Source organism: Streptopelia decaocto, assembly GCF_964273445.1.
Source record: "Streptopelia decaocto genome assembly, chromosome: 2".
In the NCBI taxonomy this organism is placed as follows: Eukaryota; Metazoa; Chordata; class Aves; order Columbiformes; family Columbidae; genus Streptopelia; species Streptopelia decaocto.
The window spans coordinates 134,518,985-134,531,802 of record NC_138655.1 but is presented as its reverse complement, the minus strand read 5'-3'; the positions used below and the strand labels follow the sequence as shown (position 1 = coordinate 134,531,802).

The 12,818-nt window shown below is 37.2% G+C and overlaps 1 protein-coding gene across 1 annotated transcript in view; it reads right to left on the bottom strand.

Moving 5' to 3' along the window:
- VWDE (von Willebrand factor D and EGF domains) overlaps positions 1-12,818 on the bottom strand; it is a gene marked incomplete at its 5' end in the record, with an annotated part of 40,759 nt that overhangs the window by 13,978 nt on the left and 13,963 nt on the right. The window contains 9 exons of the mRNA XM_082044972.1: positions 162-266; positions 1,103-1,258; positions 4,179-4,315; positions 5,513-6,498; positions 6,932-7,140; positions 8,546-8,819; positions 10,592-10,665; positions 11,031-11,245; positions 11,898-12,042. Coding sequence (XP_081901098.1) covers positions 162-266; positions 1,103-1,258; positions 4,179-4,315; positions 5,513-6,498; positions 6,932-7,140; positions 8,546-8,819; positions 10,592-10,665; positions 11,031-11,245; positions 11,898-12,042 — 2,301 coding nt within the window. The remainder of the gene's footprint in view (positions 1-161; positions 267-1,102; positions 1,259-4,178; positions 4,316-5,512; positions 6,499-6,931; positions 7,141-8,545; positions 8,820-10,591; positions 10,666-11,030; positions 11,246-11,897; positions 12,043-12,818) is intronic.

Sequence of the window (12,818 nt, the reverse complement as noted above, 5' to 3'; positions counted from 1 at the left end):
GCCTCGTTCCAGCTTCTCTTTCTGTGCTTATCATTTCCATGCATGGAAAATCCCTGTTGGAAATGAGAACAGGGTATGTTCTGCTGATTTTTCTAGATTTTTTTCTGCTTGAAAAAAATACATATTGTCATAATAAACGTAGAGAGTAATTAAATATTTACCTTTAACGTACATAAACCAGACTCCTGTGGTTCACACATCTGACAGGCTCCATCATATAATATCAGTGTTTTAGAGTTGCTATAAGTGAATCCATCATTAGAAATCTGCAAGACGTATAGTAAAAATGGATTAATCCATACAGATATCAATGTATCACCAGTATGGACTGCTAGCATAATATTCAATTTCCTGGTAGACACCTACATTTAGCTGTTTAAACCCTTACAATAGCCAGCAGAAATCTAATCAATCCTGTTAATAAGACTAAACAGATATTTGACCAACCACATGTATGTGTCTACTTTAGGGTAAACTGAATACTGTCTAGGCTCTATTGACCTTATTGATTCAATCTGCGTGAGATCTCAGATATCTGCTTCACACAGAGATTCACATGTTGAGACCAGGCTCAACTCAATTTTCCCATAAATGTGTCTAATGTCATTTGAAATGCTTTTGGGTAACTACCTGACCTTTAACTTCTACTCTTGAAGAACACGTGTCTCTGTAGGTCATGTATATCTATCAGTCCCTTTTCAAGAGAGCACTCTCAAATGGCACTCAACACTTAAGCTTAGGTGAAGAAACTGAAACCCCAAGTTAAGCAAGCTGAGTTCCACCCTTACTACCCTATTTCACCAAAAATAAGACAGGGTCTTATATTAATTTTTGCTCCAAAACTTATTACTTTTTTACATGTACAGCTGCCTGGACACTATTTAAGTTGACTTTTTAAATGAACTCTAATGAGGCCTTATTTTTGGAGTAGGGCTTATATTTTGAGCATCCTCAAAAATCCTGAAAAATCATGTTATGGCTTATTTTCAGGGTAGGTCTTCTTTTCAGGGAAAGAGAGTACCACTAAAAAGGATATCTATGTAATATATTTTCATCTTATCAGGAATACTTGTAAATGAATATTTTAAATTTCTGTGAGTACCTTTATTTGCCACCTGGCAATGGGTTTATCATCAACCAGATCCATGACATCAGACTGCTGGTCATCATTTGGTAACTGGCAGCTGACAGTCCTGGCATTTTGGAAGGCAGCTGGCATACTCAGAGCTTCTCCAGGAATCCATTGGCTATCCCTATACTAAATGTTAAGGGAGAGAATCTGTTTTTCAGTTAAATGCATTATGAAAATATTTTGATGAGGAAAAAAAAACAAACAACAAAACCAAAGCAACAGATATATTGCACAGTCTTTGAACACAACTGTCTCTGGACTAGAATGCAGTGAAAAATATTGAATGCCCTTATTTGCACACAGAGATATCTACCTGAGCCTTTAACTGTGGAAGAAAAGGCAGAGAAGTCTTTCCTGCCCCATGGTGCTTTGGCACTGCATTGCCAAGGATGAACAGTTCTTCCAGCTGGAGAGTAATGGGAAGGTTAAGCAGTGGGTGATCCTCTGCCAGCACTGATCTGATGTATCAGTGCATCTATTCCCCTCCATCTCTGCTCCCAGAAGAGGACAAGCTTTAGTCAAAGGAACAGATAATGTTTTTGGCAGGGCGCAGGTATCATTCTGGGTGCTGGGGGATATTGGCAGTTTGCCATTAAACCCTTGCACAAGCCACTGGACTACATCATTAACCCTGTAAACTTTTATTCTAAACTGCAGTGAGGACAGGTCATCCAAGGATCTACCTTCAGAGTTCAAGATGACAGAATAGTGATGATAATATTATTTGCCTAAAGTACTGGTGTGGAAGCAGGGACAAGCACACTGAAAATAAAGTTAGATAGAAGTAAGAATCCCAACATAACAAGAGAACAGCAAGGTCAAAATAATTTTGAGCCTGACTAGATTATACTGAGCTGGCACACTTTTTCAGTTACTGGAGCCAACTGAGACATTTATTCAATCCTAATCCTGACATGGGAAGTCTTCTGCTGATAAGGCCTTGCATTTTCTTTTTTTTTTTTTTTTTTTCTTTACAAACAGAAAAATAAAAGCTTTTGCTGAGAATACATATGGGCTATTTGTTTTCCAACCAAACATTTTGTTTTTCTTTCACCCTACACTCAGTTAAGGAAATGACAGCAAGGGTGTGTAAAAATGTAACAACTAAACATTTCTAAATATGTAATTTTGAAACATTAGTACCATAACCTCTGAAATGTGATGCAGAAACCTTTTGTTATTAGCTGGAGGCAAGTTCAGACAGATTTTTTTCAGAAATACATTAATCTTTCAAAAAACAATTAAAAAAATCTTCAGATTTACTAGCACTCTAGCTTATTATGTTCATAGAACAACTTACTTCTGCAGTTCAATACAAATAAGAAGAAACTAAAACCGTATTTTAGTTTTGGAGAGCTTAAACACACTCTCATCCTTTAGAAAAACCTCAGTAAATTCTGCATCTGGATAATCACAGGTTCCTTGGCCATGTCCTACCCAAACCTCTGCTAAGGGATGTGCAGTAGTCCTGCCTCTGTGAGGTACTTCAATACAGAATTCTCTGCATCACCTCTTTCAGCATCACGCACAAGACCTATGTCCTTCCTAACATGGTAGGACAGCCCATGGACAATGGATCTGATTTATTCTTTCAAGAGTGAAAATACAAAAAATAAGAAATTCAGTACGTATTAGCTCTAAATTCTGCCAACGCACCTCTTCTTTGAAATTTTGATCATTTACGTTTAATCGCAAAATATATGGAGTCCTATACTCTTGCAAGTCCATTGACATTAGCATAAAGGCACTATAGCTCCATCTTGAAAATTGAAAAAATCAAAACTAAAAATTAAAAAAAAAAAAAGAAAGAAAAAAAAAATCCTTTCTTTTGCATTTTCGACAAAAGAATCCTAAGCTTCCTCCTTAACTGCAGGTAACAGTGGTGGTGTTCCTTTTCTAACCAATAGAAAAGATTTTGTAGTTAGGAGCCAAATATACTACAATAAAGAGCATTCTAGCAGAATATCTTGCCGTGAGTTGAAACTGAGACATTTCAAACTGTGATAAGTGAATTCCCAATGACTGTCTCACTGTGAGCCTTGTCCAAAAGTCTTGTAACTTAATGGAGTGTAAACTTACTCTCCACTTTATAATTTCAAGCCAACTTGCAGATAAGTGGATACATGTGTTTTAAGAAAAATCTATAGCCAGCATTGCTTAATTTGTCAAAATAATTTTAGCATCTGCTGGAACTAACTAAGGAAAACTATTTTGTCTCAGGAACAAAAGTTTCCCATTGAATGGTTCCCCTTTCACCATTTCCCCCCCAGCCTCTCTATCATCACGTCAGTGAAACCCAATTTTACATGGAAGCTTTTTGTATTCTAGTGTCTAACACGACATAAAACCTTGTAATTGTAGATAATTTATTCCAGGCTAACACTTGTAAAATGCTTGTAAATTTGCCTTGAGCAAATTCTAGGTCTGAGGAACAGTCTCTCTACACAGATTCCTCTTAGTTTACAGTGCAACATTTTTAATCTCCTGTTCAAACCGGGGGTATGGAGCTGACACATATCATTAAATAGCTGTGGTATTCTACCCCAGGGAAATAGACAACACATGAAAAATGCCTTTCTCTTTTTGTAGCAGATTTATTATGTTTATAAAAGGGCTATTTTGAGCATTAGATTTGAGACAGGAATCTAGTAATGCCTTTAACCTAACTTCTTTGAAGTACCTTCTTCAAAGAAGTGATACTTCAATTCCTCTCCTTAAGCACTTCAGAAAAACGAACCACAATGTACTGGTTGCTACTAGCAGGGCTGCCCTCGCCCTTTTCTACATGGATAGCTGCCATATGGTATTATCTCCCTCTTGGCTGCTGAACGTTCCCATTATGTTTTGTGTTTCTCTTATCATGGAGGAAATGGCCATCTTGCAGAGACTCAAGTGTCTGCTGCAAAGCGCTGAGTGCCTTTGCTTTAGCTTCAGCTTCTACTAAAGTATTGGGTTGTACCCACATCAATGAATAATATGTTAGACATTTTGACCCTCATTCTCTCAAAGGTTTAAAATGTAATTTTTACTATTCACGGAGACCAACCTGTAATTTGATAATTTCACATTTCAGATTCAGTGACTCCCTGAAGCCATGTCCAAAAGCTCTCACTGATGTGCAGTCGTACTGTCGAATATCGCACAGCCCAGCATTCTCCAGCTCTGTAATTTCTGGAGCCTGGTCTTCAAAGTAGAAATTAGACAATGAATGTCAGTATATTAACTCATTCGCATGCTTTTACATTAATCAATATGTTTATTTCTCTATCCAACTAAGAAAAGCAATGAAATCTGGAACCAGCTGAAGAAAGGCGTAAACAGAAATATTTTTTTACTGTTAAAAATGAATCTTAACTTGAAAGCCAGGCTTTTTGTCTTCTCTTGGAGTGTGAATATTATGAAGCAGAGAAAATATTCATCTGATAACAAACACTTGTGAATATGTGTTTTGCTTTCTCATCCATGGTTCTTTACACTACATTTGCAGTACAAAATCTAAATGAAACTCAGGCCCTAGTAACAGGAACTGTAAAAGTTACAGTTATGCAGTAATTTATAATAGGAGCTTTTTGTTTAAAGACTAACCAAAAACATCTCAGGAATTATTATTTCAGGAAATAAACTGACAAAGACTGGAACACTCAAATAGTTTTTATGAAGCAAAACCAGTTTGACTTCAAGAGGAATAAAATATTTATTTTTTATTATTCTGTTACCTCTTTCTCTATTTGCTTTTAAATAGGTTACTAAAACAAAAACAACATTTCAAAACAAAACATTAGCAGATTTTGTTTTGAAAGGGTTTTGACTTCTGTGGTGCTTTTCATATTTTTCTGGTGTACCTCTTAACTGAATTTTAGTGAGTCTTATTTACTGAAAAGAAAAATTTCTGCCCAGCTCTATTTGCTGCACCTCTGTTTTCTTCACCATCAATTCTGCTCCCACCACATCTAACAGTTATCTAACATCACCAAAGAGAAAAACATCCCACTTACAGTTAATAAACAGGATCACATAGACTATAAAAAATTATGGAATGGATGGATGTAGCAGATCTTTCCCAAAGAAGACAGCGTGCAAGAACATTGCTAATCTCTTGGGGCAATATTCTGGATTGCAAACTCGCCAAGTCATAAATTTTTAAAATCTGCCATATCAGAAACTAAGCCCATGTTTTGCCCTTCAGAAGCAAGAAGGATGAATAGAAAACAATTACTACTGTATTAAACTGGAGCTAAATTGCTGGATAATGAACAGGGCCACCATAGGGAACCCCTGTCAATGTACAAAGGCAGGAGAAAAAGGCAGCAAAATGTATGTATATTGCACAAAGATTGAGAACATTATTTAAGTAAATCTCTTGTTTTCCCCCTCACTTACCAGACAGTATGCTGCAGTCATATGAGCTGTAGCCTTGAAAACACACACAGCCCCATTCTGTACACTCCCCATTACCACTGCAGAGACTGGGACACTTCAATGCCATAAGCAGACTCTCAACTGACCCTTCTAGTTCCTGTTGGTTATAATTTATTTCTTCTAAAACTCTCTTCTCACATTCATTCTCTAGAAGAGCTAAGGAAGCTTCTGCCCAACTGAGGTCATCTTTCAGCAGCAAATCTTTAACACACATAACAATCGCATCCTCTATTCGCCGGCCAAGAAGGCCACCACAAGATCTTCCTATACTGGAATTAGCTATTGCATGCTGGCAGAGTAACAAAGCGCTGGACTCGGTGAGGCCAGAAGGCGTGGGCCAAGAAGGAAGAAACTTTTGGTCTCTGTCAGTGGCATGGTCCTCTGGGAAAAAGTAACTGTATCCCTCCAAGTCTGTTTGGCTAAGACTTTGGAACAGAAATACCGGATGGTATTCATAATAATTTTGGCGCTTCTGCCTGCTTGTAACAGATTGACTTTTGTGAAGATGACTACTGTAATGGTAAGAATTTCTTCTAATGCCTGAGCTTGAAGTTCCTTCTCTTTCTACACCAGTATTTCCCGCTGAGGTTGCAGAGACAAGTGTGTTTACTAGTGATGTTTCATGAAGTTTGGTTTGATTATCCTCCCCATGCAGAAGTGTAGATGAACCCATGTCATGTGCAGATGAACGTTTCTTTAAGCCTCTGACAAGACCAACAGGACCAAGGTACTCAGCAGTGACATCCAGTCCTGGTATCAAGGAAAGAAATCTACCGTTTTCACTATCTTTACAAGACAGAGGAAGTTCTGATCTAAAAACTGTGTCTTCTTTATCCACTGATTGATATAATCCAGCATCTTCAAGTGCACAGTCACAGAAGACTATTTTTCTAGAAGACGTTAAAGAAGCAGGAGTCTTGTCAAACAAGCTCTCTCCTGGTGAAATTCTGCAGAAGAAAAAAGAAGACGAAACTGTATCTGAACTTTCTTGCCTACTTTCACTGTTTTAGTAAAGCATTAATGTTTCCTTTTCTTTTTGTTGTTTCATACTTCTACAGAATAGATCACAGAGTCTGCAGTACACAACTATATTTAAGCACTTCAGTTAAATCACAAAACTGTGAGAGTAACTTGCAATAGAAGAACTGAGAAGAGTGGATCTTGTGTCCAAAACCTACTCAAACTATATTACTTAAATACTAATTTGGCTCTTCAGTTTGTATTTGCTCTGAAACTTATTATGGAACATATCTATGACATTATAACATTAATTTTAAAACTTAGGAAGATTTCTTTTTATTTCAACAAGTTTTCAAGAGTGTAAAGGAAATGTTGAACCCAAAGTGATGACATTCGACTGAAACAGAAAAATTTTGTTACCTCCACTCCTTAATAAAAGAAGAAAGAATATTAGTATGGTCTGGGATTTCCACTCCACTTGCAGTGTGATAATCATTCTCTGCACTTCCATCAAATGTGCCACAGAGTCCCATTGTGTGTCTGTAATCTGTACTGGGTGCCCTAAGTGTTATGCTCATGCCCCATTCACTCACATCAGCACGAACGAAAGCTCCAGAAGAAAACAAAACCTAGAAAGAGATAGGTGATACCATCATGAGAAACATTATTTTTATTTTACCTAGTAAAACCAGGTGTGTTTATTGGCCAGGAACAATTGGACAAGGCCAAGAATATAAAGACATTCCATTAAATTCTGGCTCTAACTGTTCTGGATCAAATTTCATTATTCCTTCTTCTCGTGAAGCCCTGTAAATAAAAACCCTATACATCTCAAGCTCAGCAGGCAGTCAAATGGTACACTATAGGTCCATAAACTTAATCCACCATTAGCAGGTGTATTGTGGAAGGTCAGTGACTGCAAAAACACAGAGAATCAAAGATCAGCTGGGCTGCTCACTCTTCACATGCTTGCATATGGAAAGGAATGAATCTGGTAATACGAACAGATTCTTTGGCACCATCTTTCCCAAATTTCTTTTTGTCAGCTAGATGATTCCCTGTGGTAGTAGCTTAATATAGAGTCACTGTCTACCTGCAAAGCTGATCCTAAATATTCTGGATAGCTCAGAATAGTAACAAATATTTACTATTTAATTGTAGGCAACTGTACAATCTCTTGAAATAAATACTAGAAGTCTCAAGAACAAAATCCACCACAAGTTTAAACGCTGTCTCTATTACTAACTTGCTGTATGAATCCGAGCAATTCACTTAATTTTTCTGGTTCCTCAGTATCTTTTTACTTCCTCTACTGCCTAACATTACCTTAATATTTAATATCCGAGGTCTTCAGATGAAGTGCTTCAGATAAAAGTATTTAAAATATTCTTATACCAAAAGCCAAACCCAAGTTGAAAAAGCATATCTGTTTTTATGACTTGCCTTCCAGACCAACAGAGTGATTAAAGAACTGTTGAGGGCTTCATTTTTACATTCTGCTTCATATGACATTCAGTGCAGTCATAAAGCAATTCTATCTACAAAAGAAAAGCTACAGGAAATTACAAAAGCAAATGGGAATGTTTATCTGAGGGCCACATTCTCTAGAGAAACCATCTACACTTGTAATACTGTGGATGTCATTTGGCATTCTTAATTATCTATATGCACAGCCTTTCTATATAACAGTGGAATGAGCAAAACGGAGCATAAAGAGATCTCATTTTGGAACATTAGGGCTGCTAAGTATGCGCATATCGAATCTGAAAACCGCACCTTCCACACAAGGGTTGTATACTGTGATTGACAACATGGTTCCAGAAAGGTATGCATGTTGATGCATCCTTGTTTTTGAGGACAACACCTTCACTTACAAGCAAAACACTGGCCAAAGGGCTAGGATTGAAAGATAAATGTTATGCTATTGCTTAATTGCAGAAAATAAAGCATGTTTTAGTTCTGCAGTTGGTGTGAATTGGTAAAAACAATTGCTGAGATAACCATTATGTCCGCAAGTCATTATTTACTACTTACCGTTACTTTTCTTCCTAGGTAGGATTCAGTGATTTTGACATTGCTTCCTGTTGTGTCGCTACTTATTACAGATAAGTGTGGCTGTGACTCGCGTAGCTGACCACTGCACATGTCAAATGCAATTATATCACTTTCTTCTTTGGCAACAAAGCCGCAGTTACAGGATGCTGGGTAGTGAAGACTTCCACAGTCCCACTGGCGAACATGAACTTCAAAATCTCGAGATGTACTCTTATAGAGAATAAAGGTTCCTGTTTTAAAATTGTCATAGAGTCTGGAATCAAAAGAACAGTGTGTGATATTGCTTTAGTTATAAAATAACTATATCATCACGTGTCAGCAACTTTATCTAAAACACATTTCTAATATTTGGTGAACTTTGATACTGCAACTCATTTTCCTGCATCAGAAAAAACAAAGTACAGCTCACAAACCAACACACAACTTTGTTCTGAACAAGCACCATCATATCTCCCCCTGGATAGCTCCAAAATAAAAAAAATAAACTTGTTTTACAGCAGAAAAATAGTGAATAAAAGAAGGATCATAAGTGGAGTATATGTAGACAATGGTTGTAAATGGAAACATAACCATGAAGCCACTGCCATTCTTTCTTTTTTTTTTTTTTTTAACAGTGCATATGAGCAGGAACTGGAGGGTACTTCTCAACTTTTGTGTTTCTATAGCCGTATATCTATGCAGCAAGAGCAATAAGATACATAGTAGTGTGCCTGTGGGGGCCAGCTGCTGAAGACTGCATAAGCACCCTTGACAAAATGATTTGGAAAGTCACATACTTTTAGAAAGGTCTGCTTTGTTAAGATGGAGATAGGGAGTGCTTACTCCCACAGATTTGAAATTGATTTAAGATGAAAACCATAAAATACTACTTCCTTTTTTTTCCTTAGGGTTAGCCATCTGTTCCCTGAAGCAAGGTTAAAATAGCCAATTTAATGATTCAGCAGTAAGAAGGAAAATAAAAAAAAAATTAAAAGAGCCCAAATTTTTGCTGCAAGTTTAACAGCCCCTTGGCTATAAATGGCATTTCACAGTTAATTGCAGAATGGCGATTTGCTTTGTGTATAATAGGGCAGCAGACAAACTGCAGATGGTTACCCTACTGGGACTGCACAAGATTATCCATGATTCAGTAAGGACAGTTCCTTTTCTATTTGTTTCCCCCATTTCTAAAATAAAGTAGCAACAGACTTTCTTTTTAAGGATAAAGTTCTTTCCCTGCAGCATCATTGCTTCATAAGAAATGTTGATCAAAATGCATCCATGGTTAAAATGCCCAGTGAGTCCATCCCTGTAATTTCCACTGAAGGACAAATTGCAAGATCAGCATAACCCCAGTGACTTTATTATAATTATTATTATTATTATTATTACTAGTCGCAGTGCCATCAGAGAAGCAATTACAACTTGTCTTTTCCCCTCCTTTATCAAGCTCACAAGAATAGGGTTGTGGGCTGAACATCCACTTTTGGAGGCAATATTTCCTCCTCCTCTCACCCTGCTACTTGAAGAAATGTGCTTCTGCTGAGCAGAGAATATACAGGTCCATGTGTGGCACCTGTGTTTATTTTGACACCTTCCATGAATTAGAAACACTTGGAAAGACAGAAGCACACAAAAAACATGCCAGCTGTGGCCAAGGAAGCTGTGTTCTCTTCAGAAAGAAGGTCAGTGATGTGCAAGTGACAACAGCAAGTCCCTTTCAATGCCATTCATGAACTCAGCACAATGTTACAGACAGCAGATAGCTTCTAGCAACTTGATCCATACAGGGATTCAGATACTGACACCCAGAGGAAAGGAAAACTATGCTGGCATACTTCTCTAAAAATAGAAATAGTCTATTTGCTTCATTCTTTTGCCACAACCTAAAACTTGCATTTAGAAATACAAACACTACAAACATCATTGTGACTGGCAAGCTTTGACTAGAGACAGCATGTTTATCCTTATTGTCCAACAAATGGTATTAAAAATAAGCAAACAAACAAAACTACTTAAAATGAAGAGCAGCAATCCAGTGATTACCTGCCATCAAATGTAATTATATGAGGGTCAGTAAATGAGTAGCAGTAGGCAGTGGGTAGATCCTTTACTGTAATCTTCAAAACAAAGCAGCACATTGCCATGTCAGATTAAGAAACAGACTCAGGCACATTATTTATCTTATCATACTAGTTTACTTTCTAATAAATATGTTATATTATACTTTAAACCAAGCTAAGTAGTTATATTTATATTCAAATTTAAACAACAACCAAAAACCACAACAAAACCACAAACAAACAAAACAAACTTCATTTTAATGAAAATGCAGAATTTGAATGAAAATAAAACAATGTAAAATTGACCACTTAGAAATCTTGATGTGAGCTAGCATATCACAACTAAAATAGATGCTTCATTTACATCAGCCAAATTTCTGGCCAGTTGCTTTTACAGAGCTATTAACATGAAGATTTTCAACCTGTGTACTTTCTGGAACATAGCCATTCCACAGGAAATTCTCACTGGATATAGGTTCGACTGCAATCCTGGTAATTCTGTCTCCATCCTGCATGAAGTCTGTTACAGCAGTGAAATAAATGACAGCTTGACTACAGATTCCATCATTGCAGGGTTTCTGGAGAAGATCCACATGACAAGAAGAAAGAGCCAAGTTTAAACCTAACTGCTCTTTACCTGTTTTAATGAAAACACAAAATTAGTGAGTTTTACTCTAAACAAGTCACATTTTGTATACTACTGTTAATATAGATACTAACTTATTTACAAGCATTTTTGTAAATGAAAATAACTATACATTTTCCTTCATACACACATCCAAGTAAATGGTTTTGAATATTCCAGTTTGATAGCCAAATGAAAATCACTATAGTCTTGCTGATGTGACACTAAAACAGTTGTCTGCATAGGCAAGGCTTCTCCTGGGGCTCACAGTACTTGTGGTTCAGAAAGTACTACAGAAAACAATAATAGCAAAAAAAAAAAAAAAAAAAAAAAAAAAAAAAAAAAAAATGAGGACTTCACAACTGCTTATACAATACTTGGAACACAAGTAAAAGTGAACGGAATTATAAACTTTGCTAGTATTACAGTATTCTGTCCAATATCCATAGCTGCCCAAAGCACCTGCTGACTTCAAGTAGTAATGGATTATTGACACACATTCTTCCATACTTTCAGCAGCAGTATATACAGCCTGTCAATATTTTGTTTTAACATTTTAGGAAGTATCTTACAATGTTACAGCTTCTCCAAAGAAGCAGACCAGCAGGAATATTTGGAAAAACACATTAAACACAGAAAATGCAACAAAAATCGGGATACTTACCTTCGTCAACAGTTATTAATGTTAGTGAGATTTTGCAGTCACTTTCAAGCTGGCTAAATTCAGGACAAGGAATAGGAATGCTACTTTCTATTGCCAGTCTGTATTCCTTCCCATCTTCTGATATATCATATGTTTCCGGATGTATCTAGCACAGAAGAAACCGTACTTAAAATGCAGTCTTTGTGGGTGAACTACAGTATTGCTCACTAGCAGCTAGGAGTAAAGTATAAAAAACTAAAAAGACTGAATGCCATGGCGCATGGCCTGATCCACTTGATCAGGCTTATTTAGATGGTCTGAAGAGCAGTGACATACTGGGCAGAAGATGAGGACACATCAGCAAGTCTTGAGAATAAGTGGCAAAGATAAGGAAAAGGCAAGAGTAAAGACTACCTAGAAAGGTAAGGAATTAGCAAGCCACATTAACACCACGAAAATGTATTCTCTGGGTCACTTCTGGAAACCAAAATCCAAGCAGTTTGCTGTATTGTCTGGGAGGAAGCAGGAGGAAGCTACCTACAGACAACAATGTCCCAAAAGAATTTGGGAGCACCTTAGTTCTCCTGGGATTCCTCTCTGTATACTTAAAACACAAGTCACTATAAATACATGACAAAAAATGCAACTAGAGGTAAGTAACAGGGGCCTACAGCTGGGCATTGTACACTGAGTGAAACAGGATGATTCCCAACAGATAATCATGTACAATATGTCTTTCGGGGACTGGGGTCCTTTTCCTGGCCAGCAAATTGGCCGCTGTAGCTATAGACACAGTAAGAATTAAATAAATCTCGACCCTGGCACCTGACCAAGTGGCATGGCACAGCTCATGTCCCCGTTTCCATGTCTAAGCCCAGACTAAGTTGGTCTCACCCATCCCTCACCCTATGACCAGCAGGGAAGAGGCCCTGCCTGTCCTGT